The 16,724-nt window shown below is 43.2% G+C and overlaps 1 protein-coding gene across 1 annotated transcript; it reads left to right on the forward strand.

Moving 5' to 3' along the window:
* Positions 1 to 88: 88 nt before the first annotated feature.
* LOC5509660 (kinesin-like protein KIF19) lies at positions 89 to 15,324 on the forward strand. Its single transcript, XM_048720026.1, has 22 exons — positions 89 to 472; positions 558 to 641; positions 1,239 to 1,349; positions 1,809 to 2,033; positions 2,440 to 2,562; positions 3,048 to 3,140; positions 3,305 to 3,412; positions 3,973 to 4,051; positions 4,733 to 4,791; positions 5,394 to 5,516; positions 5,816 to 5,966; positions 7,487 to 7,655; positions 9,149 to 9,357; positions 9,423 to 9,664; positions 10,696 to 10,927; positions 11,261 to 11,400; positions 11,557 to 11,608; positions 11,823 to 11,973; positions 12,341 to 12,773; positions 12,898 to 13,060; positions 14,062 to 14,292; positions 14,507 to 15,324. Exons 1-22 carry the CDS (start codon positions 434 to 436, stop codon positions 14,767 to 14,769), a joined length of 3,480 nt encoding a protein of 1,159 aa, XP_048575983.1. The 5' UTR covers positions 89 to 433; the 3' UTR covers positions 14,770 to 15,324.
* The last annotated feature ends 1,400 nt before the right edge of the window (positions 15,325 to 16,724 follow it).

Below are 16,724 nucleotides of genomic sequence, written 5' to 3' on the forward strand. Positions count from 1 at the left end.
CGGCTTGTTTGACCAAGGGAAAATGTTAGACTGTTGCTATGGAAACCACGCTATTATCCTTGGGTCGATTTGCGCACGCGCGCGCCAAAGATTCGATCGAACAGTTTGTTTTTCAGAGATTTGGCCTGCATCATTATTACTCAGATTTGAAGAGACATGTAATTACGCTTTGATCCTTGGATCCCGAGTGTGGCTTTTTGGCAAAATGTGACATGGGGTTGCCACTCTAGTGAAGAAATTTCCCTCTGGGCGACAATACCAAACAGCAAAGGCTGTTTAAAAAGAAAGGTTGTCTTCACGATGAAGACGGAAGCTCATTGGAGGCTGCTGATGGCCGTCCTAGTTCTTCAGTCAATAAACTCCAAAGATATACTAAAGCAAACTTCGGATCAGCTGAAATCAGCGTTTAATAGTATAAAACTCTGCGTCTGAGATGCCAGACAAGGAAGCCAGTCAAGTGCAGAGTTTAGTGGTTCGTATACTTTTCGAAGTCGAAATTGGTGTGTGTATGTTTGGCAAAGTTTATTGGCGCATTTTGATCTCGATATTTCTTCTAGGTTGCACTACGTGTAAGACCAATCAATGCCACGGAGCTGAATGTTTTAGGGTCCAGCGAAATCATTCACTGTTTGGACGAAAATGTAAGTTTTTAATTTCGTTAGCGCCGATGTGTGACAATGGTTCTAGACGCAGTGTGAACTATTTGCCTGTGGTCTTGTTTACTCAACTCTCGGGTATCGAGAACAAACCGTGGCCGTATATATGCGAAATGAAATTTTCATTATAAAAAGTAAATATTGCTGGCATTACTTTTATACTGATTTGCCTCAAACACAGAGATAAAGCTAGAAAATAATCGGGGTTTGTACCATTGTTTATCAAGATTTCGCACATTGTTTCGTATTGAAGTATGAGAAGTTCTCTTATACGCTAAGTGTCATTTCTCCTTTCCGGACTTGTTTCGAATTAACAGCTCATCTAGGAAGTTGCTGGCGATGCGAACAGCCCTATTTTTCGGCGACATACAAGTGTGATAAAAAGAATCCAAAGCATGATTTGGCGAATCTTCAATAAGAAAGGACACATTTTTTTTGGCTAATGCATAACCTAAGCCCCCATCTTGAAAAGCTATACCCTCCAGTGTCGAAGAAAAAGTTAAAAAAAAAACAAACATATCCAAACCAGACAACAGCATGACATGGATTCAAGTAAGAAAATCATATTTACTTATTTTTCAGCTTGTTGTCTTGCGAGACCCCAATGAAGATACAGATGATATCCTGAGGGTGAACCGGTCACGTGAGAAGCAGTATGTGTTTGATCATGCATTCGGGCCTACTGCCAGCCAGGTATTCATTATAAAAAGTAGGGGATCGAGGTGGGGGAGAAGGCTACAGACTTAATTTTTTAAAGAATTCTTATACAAGAGGAAAGTAAAATTCATGGCTTTTTCTCCAGTCATATGTTTTATGAAGGGGTGTGAAAATGACAAGAAATTGAGCAGACAAAAAAAAAAATAAGATAAGGTATCATATAAAATAGGACAGATAGGTATCATATGGAAAAGCATAGTATTTGAAGATTCCTAAATAAGATATGACTTACTTTTTGGCCGCCAAAGGAATGGGGTTGCATACACACCCTGTGCACCCCCTGTGTATGTGTCTGTAGACAAGGCATCTGCGATATCAGTTTACATAAAAAGGGCTGTTATCTTAGTCCGAAGATGTAGTTATGATCCTTATCTTAAATACTTGAGAAAGCTTATAAACCATGTCTGCCATATGTCTGTGATTTGTCATCTTTAGGTGGAAGTGTTTAGCAAGACCACTAAGCCACTGATTGATGGCGTCGTATCTGGCTACAATGCCACAGTGTTTGCATATGGCGCTACTGGTGCAGGAAAGACCTACACCATGCTTGGGACGGACAGTGAGATAGGGATCATGGGCTTGACCCTCAACAATCTTTTCTCCCAGATGGATGAGACGAATGATGACATGGCTTACAAAGTGACAATGTCATATTTAGAGGTACATCTCATATATTAAGTAATTATTAATTATATTGATATATTTTTTAAAGTAATGATTAATTATTAATAATTTGAAATGCTGTTAAGTTAGTCCAAAGCAGAACGATTCCTTAAGGGCATGGAGAGCGAAGGGTGTGGGTGGGAAAGGGGGGGAAACCCCTCCCCCCATCCACATACACAAGAGTCTCCTTCCACTCTCTCTACCATTTCTTCTGGGTACTCTGCGGATTAAGATTTCCAAGTGGTTCAGTGGCTTATGTGATTTAAAAAAAATTACTCTATCCTAAGGTTATATTTCTGTTATCTATTCTTAAGCATTTTGACTTTTTTGATACGTGATAAAGATGATGATAAGTTATGAGTTGTGTAACTTCTTTAGACTCATGGCAGTTGTTTGTTTATAGATTTATAACGAGATGATACGTGACTTGCTCAACCCATCATCAGGATACCTTGAACTCAGGGAGGATGGTAAAGGTGTTAACGTTGCAGGGATTTCCGAGGTGGAGGCAAAGACAACAAGCGAGGTAAGATATGGTGATGCCCTATATTCTACATGACAGCTTTAATGATGATAATACCTATGATAGTGATGATGATGAGATGATTTTACCCCAACACCCTGCGAGGTGGCGACATTTGGTTTATTCACACCGGGGGGGGGGGAGGGGGACAAGGGTGATCGTCCCACCTTTTAGGGTATAAAATTTAACCAATCTCTATTCCTAAGGGGGTGTTTAATTGTTTTTCGATAAAATTGACTAATTTCTATTCCTAAGGGGATGTTTAATGGCTTTTTCCTATTTTGCTATATCTCTTAAGGTTTAAAATTCCTTTGGCCAAACCCGATTTGTTATCTCTTAAGTGTCGGAATTCTGTTGACTACACCCAAAGTGCCATCCTTTAGGGGTTAGATCCATTTTGCCACGATCACCCCTGTCTGGTTTCATCGTAGCCTCCCCCCCTGGAAATTCATATTTCCACTGACAACTTGGGTATTTTCCTATAACAGGTATTAGGGATGTTACACATGGGAAACAAACAAAGAACATCAGAACCAACGGCTGCCAACAAGACGTCATCCAGATCACATGCTATATTACAGGTATGTATAGGGAGTCCTGCCGAGTCAAAAGAGGCAATCTCACAAGATAGCCAAGATTTGGGGTGGGGAGGTTGTAAACAACTCTGTGTGGGCTTTAACAGCATGAGACCAAATGCAGTTCTTGGCATTTGTTTTTTTTCTTAATTACTCGTTTTGATGTGCAGGTGACAGTAACTCAAGAAAGCCGAGTGAAGAACATCATCCGCGAGATGAGAGTAGGCAAGCTGTTCATGATTGATTTGGCCGGCTCTGAGAGAGCCGCACAAACAAAGGTCTGTACTGCAATCTTGCTTGATAATGGTTATCATGATGGGATTTTTTTTTTCGCAGTAAAGAAAATCTTTTTAATATTAAAAATCATGAGGGTGAAGATTGTTCTGATGTTGATGGTGAAGGTGATGATTATTGTGATGTTGATGTTTATGATGATGATGATGATGGTGGTGGTGGTTATGATGGTGAAGTTGTTGATGATTGTGATGGTGATGGTGAAGGCGAAATCTGACCTCCCATTTTTAATAATATTGCAGTACCTCCACGGCCAGTTATTATCGGATCTAGCTACAAAAAAAGTTTGACTATCAGGTTTATTATTAATGTACCTAGAATAGTATGACTTAGAATAGTTTTGTCTACTAATTGCAAGATTTTGCGAACCGAAATGGACTTACCGCTGTTGTGGGGGTTGCGAACACACCCCCTGCACCCCCCCCCCCCCCCCTGGGTATGCTCCTGTCATAATAAAGATAAGGATTGTCATTGCTGATTGCGGTATGGCGATGATGATAAATGATAATAATGATGATTATGATGGCTGTAATTTTCTATTCAGAACCGCGGCAAGAGAATGATTGAGGGGGCTCACATTAACCGCTCTCTTCTTGCTCTGGGGAACTGCATCAATGCTCTAAGTAAGTAATGTGAGATTTTATGGTAACCGAATAGCTCAGCTACATACACAAAGGCTATCTACCTATTTTCTATCATGACTATTTCCATTCTATTCCCTGACAGACTTGTTGCAAGTGATATCTAAAAAGATATATGTGCCCATACCATTCCACCCAACAAATTCAGGCTATCCATAGATACATAACGTAAATTGAATTATGTCATGAAGAGCATCGTGGAGTAAAGCTTTATTTTTTTTTCTCTGGGAAAAAAATGCTCTGTGAATAAGGTAATGGTGTCACTTTTTCTAATATAGCCACATTGGCACCAACATAATTTTGTTTACTCCTACCCGGGGGTGGGGGGGGGGGGGGTGGGGGTCTAATTACCACAATACCGCAGCAAAAATTGGAAATATTGCATACCGCACAGAAGGACGAAGGACGACTGCAACACCGCCGTTTAAAAAGCAAAATCTTGCATCTTGCAATGTTTTGAAATACCCCCACCACAACATGTTTTTTTGTGCTTTTACCGCAATCTCTTACAAAAAAGGGCCAATACCACAAGACCCAACGTCCCCACACTACTCACCCTGGCCTTTCTACCAGCCTCAAACAGTGCCCACAATAAAAGAAGTCTGACGTAGTCTACTTTTGAAGTTCACAGGATTTAAAGTATATCATCATATTTTTGTTTAGGTGAAAACAGAGGACACTATGTGAACTATCGAGACAGCAAACTCACTCGTTTACTCAAGGTAACATTATTCACTTCTGTACATAAGTTCAAATAATTGCGTTTATCATCAGGATTGGCTGAGGGGGTGCACCGTAAAAGGTATCATATGGAATAAAGGATACAGGCCCGTTACCCACGGTTTTTCTTGGAGGGGTGCGACATACGAAAAAGTGGGCCTTATTTTCCGGAGGGTGGGGGTGGGGGTTGAAACCTGAGTGTCTCTGATAAAAATCTGACCGCCAAATAAAATAGCAAAAATAGATTTTTTTACGCCTTGCAGTATCTCCACGGGACGTTTATTGTCGGATTTGGCTAAACACCAGAGTGATCTAGCTTATGCTTTAATATAGTTTTGTCTACAAATAGCACGTCTATTGAGAACCAAAAGTGGACCTTCGGCCGTTGTGTGTGTGTGTGTGTGGGGGGGGACCCCTCCCTGGGTACGGGCATGGGATAGTATTTTACAATCCTTTAAAAAGGGGGGTTGGCAGGCGCCCCCTGTGAACGCGCCTGATGCTGCCTGCACATGACCGGTTTCTCCACCACTTTATCATATGATAGTTCAGTGGTACAGGCATCGCTTCTAAAGCAAGAGAGCAACTCTTTACTTCCTTTACTCAGGACTCCCTTGGTGGAAATTGCCACACAGTGATGATTGCGCATGTCAGCCCAGCGAGCCGGATGTTTGAGGAGAGTCGTAATACCCTTCTGTACGCTGATAGAGCAAAGAGCATCAAAACTAAGGTACTAGTCATTAGAAGCTTAAACATTTTGCAAAGTGCTGACAGGTCGTGTTATAGTGGTGGATGTATTGTGTTATTCCAGAATTTTTTTTTCCTCAGGGTTCCTTACCTGAAACTTTATTTACTCATGGGAACTTGCCAAAATGATTGTGGAATAACGGGTTTTTCAGTCTCCTCCCCTCTCCCTGAAAATCCGCATTGAAAAACCCCCAACCACTCAGAATTTTCAGTCCCCCGTTTTCATTACACCTGAAGGATATAGGTACAGAGCCAACAGTTTCCATTACGCGCCTGTTACAGGTCAAAAGAAATCAATTTAATGTGTCGTACCACATCGCTCAATACACAAACATTATCGCGGATCTGCGCAAAGAGATTTTCCGCCTCAAGACCAAGATAGCAGACCAAGATATCAACGAGTTGACGGAGGGCAAAGCTGCCTCTAAGCGAAGTACGTATAGCTACCCTACCTTTTTTTTTGTGCTACATCCGAACGACATGACGGAAAAACATGACGTGACGCTTCAAATAAGCCCATTTCACATCGAATAAGACGGAGAATTTCTCTGAGTACTTATTAACTTATAGCAAACAAAATATCAAGTGCGACCTTTTTTAAATTGATGCGAATTTTTGTAAAGGGTCGTTGAAATTTGAGTTTTTCTTCCCTGAACTGATACACAGGGCAATGATGATCAATGAAAAATTATCTTAAAAAGCCAAAATCTGGTTATGTGCACTTCGGCCTCACGTTATTTGTGTTTTGAAAATCAGTCCGTAATACAAGGAACCTTTAGCCATTAAGAAATTTTGTCTTCTCTCTTTCTGGAATTGCGCGTTTTCCAGTTTTTTCCGTCATGTCCATCCGAACACGTTTGAAAGAAATTATACCGTCTAAGCATGGAGTTTACTGTCGAATTCGTTGTATCGCGACCCGCGTTTTCGAAATACGATTTGTTATGGTTTTCTGTTCCGTCAGTAAAACCATTCTGAGCCAATCAATATCTCGCTTTGTGCACTTCCCTGGCTATTCTTGGGACGAAATCCAGACAGTGTCGCGACAGAAAGCCAGGCAACTGCACTAGATGAGAGATGGCAAGAATCTGATTGGCTAAGAATAATTTCACTGGCGGAACAGAAAATCCCAAAAGACAAAAGCAATTCAATGTTTTGGAAATCGGGTTCGCGATACAACGGATTCGACAGTAAAGGTTTTTTTGTGGCACTGATGCTTTGGTTTTATTTCAATATTGAATATCAGTTAATTTGGGATATATCATTAACCATTCAGATTTTTTTATTATTATAGGGTGGGTTGAGTTTTCCAGCTTTGGCCTTTTAGTGATTCAAGTCCGCTCCTGAAATATGCATTACATTTGCGTTTATTTCCTCTCGCCCTGTAAAAGATTTGTCACTATAAGTGAGTCTAGCTAATCCGGTCTTTTAGGCTTAAACTTTCAAGGCTTGAGCGTGAACATTTGTAACAGCGCAAAATGTATGCGTGGGGTTATTTCTTTTTGACATTTTTACTGGACAGAGCAAAAAAAAAGGCATGAAATTTTCCAATTCTCAATGTATAAGCTCAAGATTCCGCATAAGGAGTTTCTCTGACCAAAAGCTTAATTCCAAATTTTAAAAAAATTTAGAAGGTATGAAATTTAGATATAAGCGAGCAAAGTTGGCTTCATTTCTGAACAGAGCCTAACTTCTCCCAAAAAAACGGGGAGAATTCATACTTTGAGCATTTGAAAATTGCACTTCAAACCTCATTCTCGAAGACGAATCCATAAGAAAAAATACTTTTTGATATTTGGTTTACATAACATAAGGAATCTCTATGCAAAAATTTAAGCTTACCGAAGTTAACCAGACCTTATTTTGGGAAACTTGCCATTTTTTGCTCTGTCTTTTTACTGTATGGTCACTCATTTTTTGTCATGCCCTGATCCACCCTTTCCTCCTATTCATCAGAGTCGTCCAGAAGGAAAGATAAGGACCACGCCGAGATGACCAAACTACGCAGCGAACTTGTCAGTACTTTCCGGGAACAGATGGAAATCAGACGCAAACTGATGGACCTGGAGGATACGGCCATGCAGATAGCACTAGACACGAACCGCTATATGCTGAGTATTGACGAGTAAGAAATAACACCTGGTTATATAGGCCATGCAGATAGAACTAGACACCAACCGCTATATGCTGACTATTGATGTGTAATAGCATCTGGTTATATAGGCCATGCAGATAGAACTAGACACCAACCGCTATATGCTGAGTATTGACGAGTAAGTAATAACACCTGGTTATATAGGCCATGCAGATAGAACTAGACATGAACCGCTATATGCTGACTATTGACGAGTAAGAAATAACACCTGGTTATATAGGCCATGCAGATAGAAATAGACACCAACCGCTATATGCTGAGTATTGACGAGTAAGTAATAACACCTGGTTATATAGGCCATGCAGATAGAAATAGACACCAACCGCTATATGCTGAGTATTGACGAGTAAGTAATAACACGTGGTTAAATAGGCCATGCAGATAGAAATAGACACCAACCGCTATATGCTGAGTATTGACGAGTAAGTAATAACACGTGGTTAAATAGGCCATGCAGATAGAAATAGACACCAACCGCTATATGCTGAGTATTGACGAGTAAGTAATAACACATGGTTAAATAGGCCATGCAGATAGAAATAGACACCAACCGCTATATGCTGAGTAGTGACGAGTAAGTAATAACACCTGGTTATATAGGCCATGCAGATAGAACTAGACATGAACCGCTATATGCTGACTATTGACGAGTAAGAAATAGCACCTGGTTATATAGGCCATGCAGATAGCACTAGACACGAACCGCTATATGCTGACTATTGATGAGTAAGTAATAACACCTGGTTATATAGGCCATGCAGATAGAACTAGACACCAACCGCTATATGCTGAGTATTGATGTGTAATAGCATCTGGTTATACAAGGGCGGATCTATGGGTGGGCCGAACAACCCCCTCCCCTCCCCCCTTAAAAATAGCAAAAAATATAAGGAAGTCCACGGAAGAACAATGAATCCGCCCCCTGTCTTGAAACTCTTGCTTCGCCCCCCCCCTTTTTAAAACTCCTGGATCCGCCACTGTCATATAGACCATGCAGATTAAACTGGATACGTGTCACAAGAAGACAGATCAGACAGACTAAGGGACCGAAAGACAGACAGGCATATATAGCATGACGTGATGACATTGAGAATTAATATAGAGATACGCAGATAGACAGCACAAAAGCAAGGACAAACCATTAAAGCCGCATTGTCACCAGTTTACTTCCGGAGGTCCGACGGAAACCTCAACCGTTAAAAGACAAAAAAATCTATTTTAATCCGATATATATACCAGGCCATCCGTTCTTAATTATCAATCACATCCTCAAAGAAACTTCTGAGACACACTGCTTTCAATATTTTGAAATTTTGAAATTATTTTCGTTTTTTTCCTTTAAAAATCATCGGAGATTTTTTACGTAATCGACGGGAAGTAAACTGGTGACAATGCGGCTTTATGGCCAGACAGACGCACGGACGGTGTTTTGGACTGATACAACATCCTCTCTTTCCCTATAGGTGGGACCAGGAGAAAGCTCGGCGATCTGTCAAGAACGCTGGTTTACAGAGGGAAAAACAGGAGAGACTGGGGCTAGAAAGTAGCAGTGGCGATACCACAGGCTCTCCAGACTCCCTGGCCTCGTCAAGCCCGCTTGACAAGAACGGAAAGGCTGTGTGGAAAAAAGGGAATGCTGGGAAGAATGGATGGAACGGAGATAGTAACGATGGTAGGTTACAGCCCCCAAATCGAAAGTATATATGATAAATATTAATCCATAATTCGAATCCACAGGGATAGAAGAAGATGGGAGCTTGGAAGATGTTGAAATCAAAGACATCGGAAACGAAAAGAGTACCGAGCGCCAACCGATGAATTCCGAGCCGTTATTGAACGGAGACGGGTTCCATTCGACAGCTGAACCAGAGGAAGTGACGTTCGCTCGTGAAGAGATCAATAATTTGATAACGGAAGAGAAACGCGTGTCGGAGCTCAAGGCGGGGCTTCAAGCTCAGTTACAAGAAACTAGACAAGAGGTCAGTAATGGGTAGCCTGTGGTGAAATCATCTAGGTATGTTGCTGAACAAGCTCGTGCGACACGAGGTCAGTAATGGGTAGCCTGTGGTGAAATCATCTAGGTATGTTGCTGAACAAGCTCGTGCGACACGAGGTCAGTAATGGGTAGCCTGTGGTGAAATCATCTAGGTATGTTGCTGAACAAGCTCGTGCGACACGAGGTCAGTTATGGGTAGCCTGTTGTGAAATCATCTAGGTATGTTGCTGAACAAGCTCGTGCGACACGAGGTCAGTAATGGGTAGCCTGTGGTGAAATCATCTAGGTATGTTGCTGAACAAGCTCGTGCGACACGAGGTCAGTAATGGGTAGCCTGTGGTGAAATCATCTAGGTATGTTGCTGAACAAGCTCGTGCGACACGAGGTCAGTAATGGGTAGCCTGTGGTGAAATCATCTAGGTATGTTGCTGAACAAGCTCGTGCGACACTAACCTCTGCCACTAGTTGTCCTATCTATGTAACCAAGAGACAGAGAGAAGCAACATTGAAACCTACCAGAAATATTTTTTTGCTAGATCAACTAGAATCTGAAACTTATTAGCTGGTAGAATAGACCTGTCTTACATTGCTCTCCCTTCTTTCAAATCTGAACTATATAACTACTATTTTGCGGGTTAGAACCAATTACACTCCGGACAATCCTCGATCTTTAGATGTCCCAATTGTGCTGCATGTAATTTATATTTCATGGCCGTAGCAGGGGGTGGGGCACTGGGGGCACGTGCCCCCCCCCCAATATTTTAAAAAAAATTATAAGGAAATGACCAAAGGGCGTGTTTGTGCCCCCCAATATTTTCTCAATGTTTCTGTAATCTGCCCCCCCCCCCCACCCAATATTTTGGAGGCCTGCTACGTATTTTCGTAGTAATTTCTTTGCGTGTGTGTATATTATTGTAACTGAGCCCGCGGTAATTGGCATTGCCCCTGTCATTCTCTTATTCCTGTATATGGCAAAGCTAATAAAAAAATATTTTCCTTATCGCTTGTCAACAGGTTGAAAGACTTGAGGAACTTCTCCCCCAGAAGATCAGTAGCGAAGAGAACCGGGAGATCCTGGGTCTGATTTGCAAGGTGCACGAGCTCGAGATCAGTAACGCCGAGCTGCAATCCCAGTCCCTTCTACGGGAGAACTTGCTACGGTACAAGGACTTAGAGGTCAGCAAGCACGAGTCACGGCAGAGATTGTGTGACGAGATCATTCGACTACAACGTCACGTCATCACCGGTAAGGGAATCTGTTACCAGTAGATTGATACCCAAAATTATATGGTATTACTTTGAAGGACTACAGACAAGCTATGGAAATTACCAGGTGGTCTTCGTTGGCGTAGGGAAATCAGGAAGATAGATCAATGTTTCGCGTGACCACATGTCTTGCGTGACCTTATGTTTTTCGTGACTGGTGTCCTTTATCGCGTGACCTCATGTCTTGCATGACCTCGTGTTTTGCGTGGATACTCGCTCATGTCCTGCGTTACCTCATGTCTTGTGTGACCTCATGCTTGCGTTACCTCATGTCTTGTGTGTCCTCATGCTTGCGTAACCCGATGTCTTGCAGATGCGCAGATCAACTGCCCCGCGGAGCTCGACTCGCTCTTCGAGGTCTACATGCAGCAAATGGACGCCGACGACCGGGAAAGCCTGGGACGAGAAGGAACCCAGACCTCTCTCAGCGGCTCCACGGTCAGCTTAAACAAGGTAGCCCATCGCTAACAAATTTGAAATAAAAGATAGGATTTATCTTGGGACGCATCCTTATCTATAAAAACGTTATATTTTAAGTGACCATCTGAAAAAGTTTTTTTGATACCACGCGACATATTTTTATATTGTGTATTTATTTTTGGTTTATAGGCCGCAGTGCTTGCTGGGATAAACCGACGAATGATCTCACGTGAAAACTTATGTAAGTGAGGGTCAGGACCGAACGCATTCCGATAATAAACCGAGGTGTGCCGATGGTGAAACGAATGTACATCGATTAAGGCTTCTTAGTTTAACACTTAGTTTAACAATTTGTTTAAAAACCTTCGGAAATGAAATCATCCCAAGTTCATAATGTTATGTTTTTGGCGTTCTTTAAGTTTTTTTTAACTCACTAGGCATTTCCTTCTTGACAGTTACGTTCAGCAGTAAGCTATCACCGCTGACCGAAGAAACGCCGTCGCGGCTGGTCTCGCTGCAGAACTCGCCTGTCAAGATGATGCGCTCCACACTCTCGGCCCAGACCCTCGCCGAAAACCCCATACCCGAGAGTACCAACACAACAAGGTCCCATGAGCAATTATTCTCGGCTAAGATAATTTTGTACCCGTCCTAATTGACTTAGTGTCTATCTAATTGATATTGGTTTCGATCTAGATCAATTTTGATCTCGTTTTGATTTTATCTTGATATTATTTTACATGGATTTTGATATTGATCTTAATGTTGTTAATTTTGGTTTTGATTTCAATATCGATTGATACAACTTTCAGTCAATTTCTATTTCGATTAGTTCGACTGAATTGATCATGACCTTCTGGTCTACAAATTACACTCAGGTTGTCTATTCAACTTCCTGTTCGGAGACCTAGCAGTCCTTGTGGACGCCTTATTTCTCACTAAACTTACCTCACTTATATGTTCCTTTTCATAGAGCCCTCGCCCCTCCCCCAAGTCCTAGGCCACGCCCACAGTCCCGCACCTACTCCCCTGATGACATCAGTCTTACCCTTCAAAGCCCCACCCCACCCCTGACGGACACCAAGTCCCCTCGGACTCCAGAGGAACCGGCCCCACTTCCCACGCGGCCACAGACGCCGATTTTCTCGAAGACGCAGAAGATCGCTGACATAGCAGCTCGCAGGCGCATGATAATGGACAAGGGCGTATCCTCTAGACGCGCGAGCCTGGTGACTAATGAGGAGGCTCCACCCTCTAAGGCATCCTCGCTAACGTCGGTGCGAGAGTCACGTGACCGGGATCGGCCAATAGCGTCGAATTCCGATTCCAACGTGGTGGCAAGCAGAAAAGCGACCAATGACGTTAAGGCTTCGCTGAGTCTAGGTGACCTCTCCGTGATTGACAAGGTGGGCGGAGAGAGAGAGAGAGAGGAAGAAAAGAGAGAGAAAGAGGAAAAGAGAGAGAGAGAGAATAAAATAATAAACATTTGGCTCTGATTACTAATCTCCCTTTTCCGTTTATCGTTTTCAGCGGAGTGTCGATGGTGGCTCGGTGGAGTCTGTACCGCTGACCACTCGGCGAAAGCGCGTCACCAAAAATAATCACGTGATTGACCGTGCAAAGCATTACACACCGCCACGATCCCATAAGCGACTGCGGTCCGCGTCCCTGGACGAGACAAAGCCGATCAGAGGTAAACACGATTCTCTATTACAACCTTACGTGACACGTGACCCGTCGCTTCCCACCTTACGTGACACGTGACTCGTCGCTTCCCACCTTACGTGACTCGTCGCTTCCCACCTCACGTGACACGTGACTCGTCGCTTCCCACCTTACGTGACACGTGACTCGTCGCTTCCCACCTTACATGACACGTGACTCGTCGCTTCCCACCTTACATGACACGTGACTTGTTGCTTCCTACCTTGCGTGACACGTGACTCGTCGCTTCCCACCTTGCGTGACATGCCCTTGCGCTATAACTAACGTGAAATGTCTCTTGTTTCCCTTCAACTTACGTGACTGGGAAATTTTATGTGTTTATCTAACCGTCCCAAGTGTGTGACATGCTGACTACGTAACTATTCCCTTTTTCGGTTAGCCGGTCACTTGTTTCCCTTGCTGACTTAGGTGACAACTTACGTGACTTAACCGTTTTGAGGTTTGCGTGACCTGTCACTTTTTTCCCTTGCTGACTTAGGTGACAACTTACGTGACTTATCCGTTTTGAGGTTTGCGTGACCTGTCACTTGTTTCAACTGCTGACTTACGTGACATTACCGTATGAGGTTTGCGTGACCTGTCACTTGTTTCCCTTGCTGACTTACGTGACATTACTGTATGAAGTTTGCGTGACCTGTCACTTGTTTCCCTTGCTGACTTACGTGACATTACCGTATGAAGTTTGCGTGACCTGTCACTTGTTTCCTTTGCTGACTTAGGTGACAACTTACGTGACTTTACCGTTTTGAGGTTTGCGTGACCTGTCACTTGTTTCCCTTGCTGACTTACGTGACATTACCGTTTGAGGTTTGCGTGACCTGTCACTTGTTTCCCCTGCTGACTTACGTGACATTAGCGTTTGAGGTTTGCATGACCTGTCACTTGTTTCCCTTGCTGACTTAGGTGACAACTTACGTGCTGTGCCGTCTGAGGTTTGCGTGACATGTAACGTGTTTTTAACCATTTCAGGGAGGCCGCGGCGCACTCGTAAAGAAGAGCTTCAAGAGGCAGCGCGTCGAGGCACGGGCCAGTACCAGACCTCTCACGGCCGCGCCATATCCTTAGAGGGACGTAATCCAGCCCCCCGTAGAGTAAAGCGCTCACGTGTCCCCAAGCCCCCACCGGTACAACCAACCGAGTTGCACCGGGGCTTGGGCCGAGGGCGAGATTCTACGAAACAACGGGACAGCGATATTGAAGGTGAATAGAAATGGGACTCTATTTACTTGAGTTTGCTGTTATCCATTTTTTATGATAAAAGTTATGTATTAGAGGTCTGAAAAGGATGTGACTCAACTATTCGTATATGTCAAACACGCGAAATTATAGGGAGAAAGTATTTTCTGTTTTCTTATTTTAATTAAAGCATAATCAAACGACTCACATCACGCAAAACTGTTTTCTCGTTTCCTAGGCGACCTGTTGTCATTCACAAGCAACCCGACTCCACCTGCGACCGTCCACCAGTACAACACGCATGGCAAAGGGCTTACTATTCAAAGGAGACAACGCGTGCCCTCAGAGCTCGCGGGCTCAGACTCGAACCAGTCCACCCCTCGACTGAAGCCGCGAAGAGCTCAACCGCAAAACACAGGGAACGCGACCATTAACGAGTTGACAATAAGTGGGTTTGCCGTAAGACCCTCAAAACAGTTCGCCGGGGTGAGAAAGTTCTAGAGACGACTGGTGTCAATCAAGTAGTAAATGACGTGCTCCAGGTCCTTTGATCTGTAGTGATAACTTGGGCACCCTGTGGCCATTACATTACCTGCATTCGGTCACGTGATAAAGATGCTTTATTTTGACTCTTCAGCGAAGGACTATGAAGTCACGTGACAATTTCCCTTATTTAAACGTGTACCCGGGCACCCTTCGGCGACAATACGATCTTATGTAGACGTGTTACAAGAGTGTTTTAATCCTAAAGCAAGAACAGATTTAATAACAAGTTATCATGGTAACCATGAACTTTATTTATAAGTAGCGCCAGAATACATCTTCCCCAGATACAGCGTGATACCATAGCGTCCGCAGATGTATACCGTTACTGCCGCATATATGGACCATTGAATCCGCAGGGAGGGGGTATTTAGTCCTGTTGTATTTGTACTCCCCGTCACTCAGCCCTTCGGGAATATTACGCTTTTTGTAGTCCAATTCAGAGGTGCTACTGCGTTACAGAAGCAAATTGTACAGAAATATTTCAAGTAGTAAAAAGATGCTTAATGTTTAGTCTGCTCTTAAATGCTGGCATGCGCCGTTTTCCAGATTATGGGGAACATGTGACATACGGAAGACCCACGGAGCAAATAAAAGAAATAACCGAGGCTTGCCCTCCTGAACAAAGGTTTCTGGCTACGGCTAGTGTAAGCCTGGTACGCGGAAAGAGAGTTTCTGGAAAACCCCCCTTTTGGTGGAAGGTGATGAACCTATCGTGGCTAATATTATAAATCTAGCAGACCTCGAAATATTAGGGGTACAGCCACGCCCTTACTGGTCATTTTCTTATCATTTGTCAGGGGCGGATCTAGAAGTATAAGAGGGGCCGAAGCAAAAGCTTCAAGAAAGGGGGGGCGCACTCATTGTTCTTCCGTGGATTTCCTTTTCCTCCAATTTTTGTTACTTTTAAGCCAAATGTCTGAAAATAGGGGGGGGGGGGGGCGGAGCCCGCTCGGTTAACCCCTAGATCCGCCCCTGTTTGTCAAAAAATATTGGGGGGAGGACGTACCCCAAGCGTCCCATCCCCTGCTACGGCCCTGCGTAGAGATGCCACGATCGAGATGAGGCACTCAACTTTCGCTATTTGATTAATATATTATTTAAACCACGCCTTTCGCGTGTCCTGAATGGCTTAAAATTATTATCAATGTTCAATAGGCATGTTGATAAATCGAGATGTGTAAAAATTGCTTTAAAATTATCAGAAAAACGAGAACTTTGGACCTTTAATTTCATTTCATGGACCATTAATTTCATTCAAGTAGATTCAGTTGTCACTAAAATGTACATTTCATTTGTCTTGATTTATACAATTTATTACGGCAGTAGAAACTCTGTTACACAAGTCTTTTCCCAATATTTTTTCCCCCTCGAGATATCACCCTGAGGGGACGGAGCGCACCAGTAGCGGATCTAGGGGGAGGGTTTAGGGGCCTTTGGGCTTAGTAACAAAAACATTACCCCTTCCCCCCTTTGTCACTGAGTCTAACCCCCCCCCCCCCCCCCCCCCATTAGCGCAAAGCTAGATCTGCCCCTGCACACGCAGAGTCCTCAATTTGCGTCGAGTAATTTTGGCGAAAACTAGTCTGAACAATAAACACGACCAGCTTCATTAGATCGCCGACAAATAACATACATAAAACTAAAGGTAGTAGTCGAGCTTTTGTAACACTTTAAAACATGCCTCATAAACGAAAGTTCTGGGCCCCTGAAACTTCGAAGGAAGAGAAGAAAACTTTAAAGGAAAGCGTTGCTAGGGCTACCAGAAACTCGACAAATCGTGCCGTGGTCGTGCCAATAAAGACCTTTAAAAAACATTTCTCTTTCGAGGTTGATTTCTCGAATGTTCAGAGCCTGGATACAATTAAGTTAGTGAGTGAGTTGAAAATAGTGTGATAGCTATTCAATCTTTA

Source organism: Nematostella vectensis, chromosome 12, assembly GCF_932526225.1.
Source record: "Nematostella vectensis chromosome 12, jaNemVect1.1, whole genome shotgun sequence".
In the NCBI taxonomy this organism is placed as follows: Eukaryota; Metazoa; Cnidaria; class Anthozoa; order Actiniaria; family Edwardsiidae; genus Nematostella; species Nematostella vectensis.

Excerpts from the sequence above, each read along its gene's own strand:
- LOC5509660 (XM_048720026.1), top strand. The coding sequence starts at position 434 with ATGCCAGACAAGGAAGCCAGTCAAGTGCAGAGTTTAGTG. Across the intron at positions 3,141-3,304 it reads GATCACATGCTATATTACAG|GTGACAGTAACTCAAGAAAG; the intron begins GTATGTATAGGG and ends TTTGATGTGCAG. Across the intron at positions 11,974-12,340 it reads GAGAGTACCAACACAACAAG|AGCCCTCGCCCCTCCCCCAA; the intron begins GTCCCATGAGCA and ends TCCTTTTCATAG.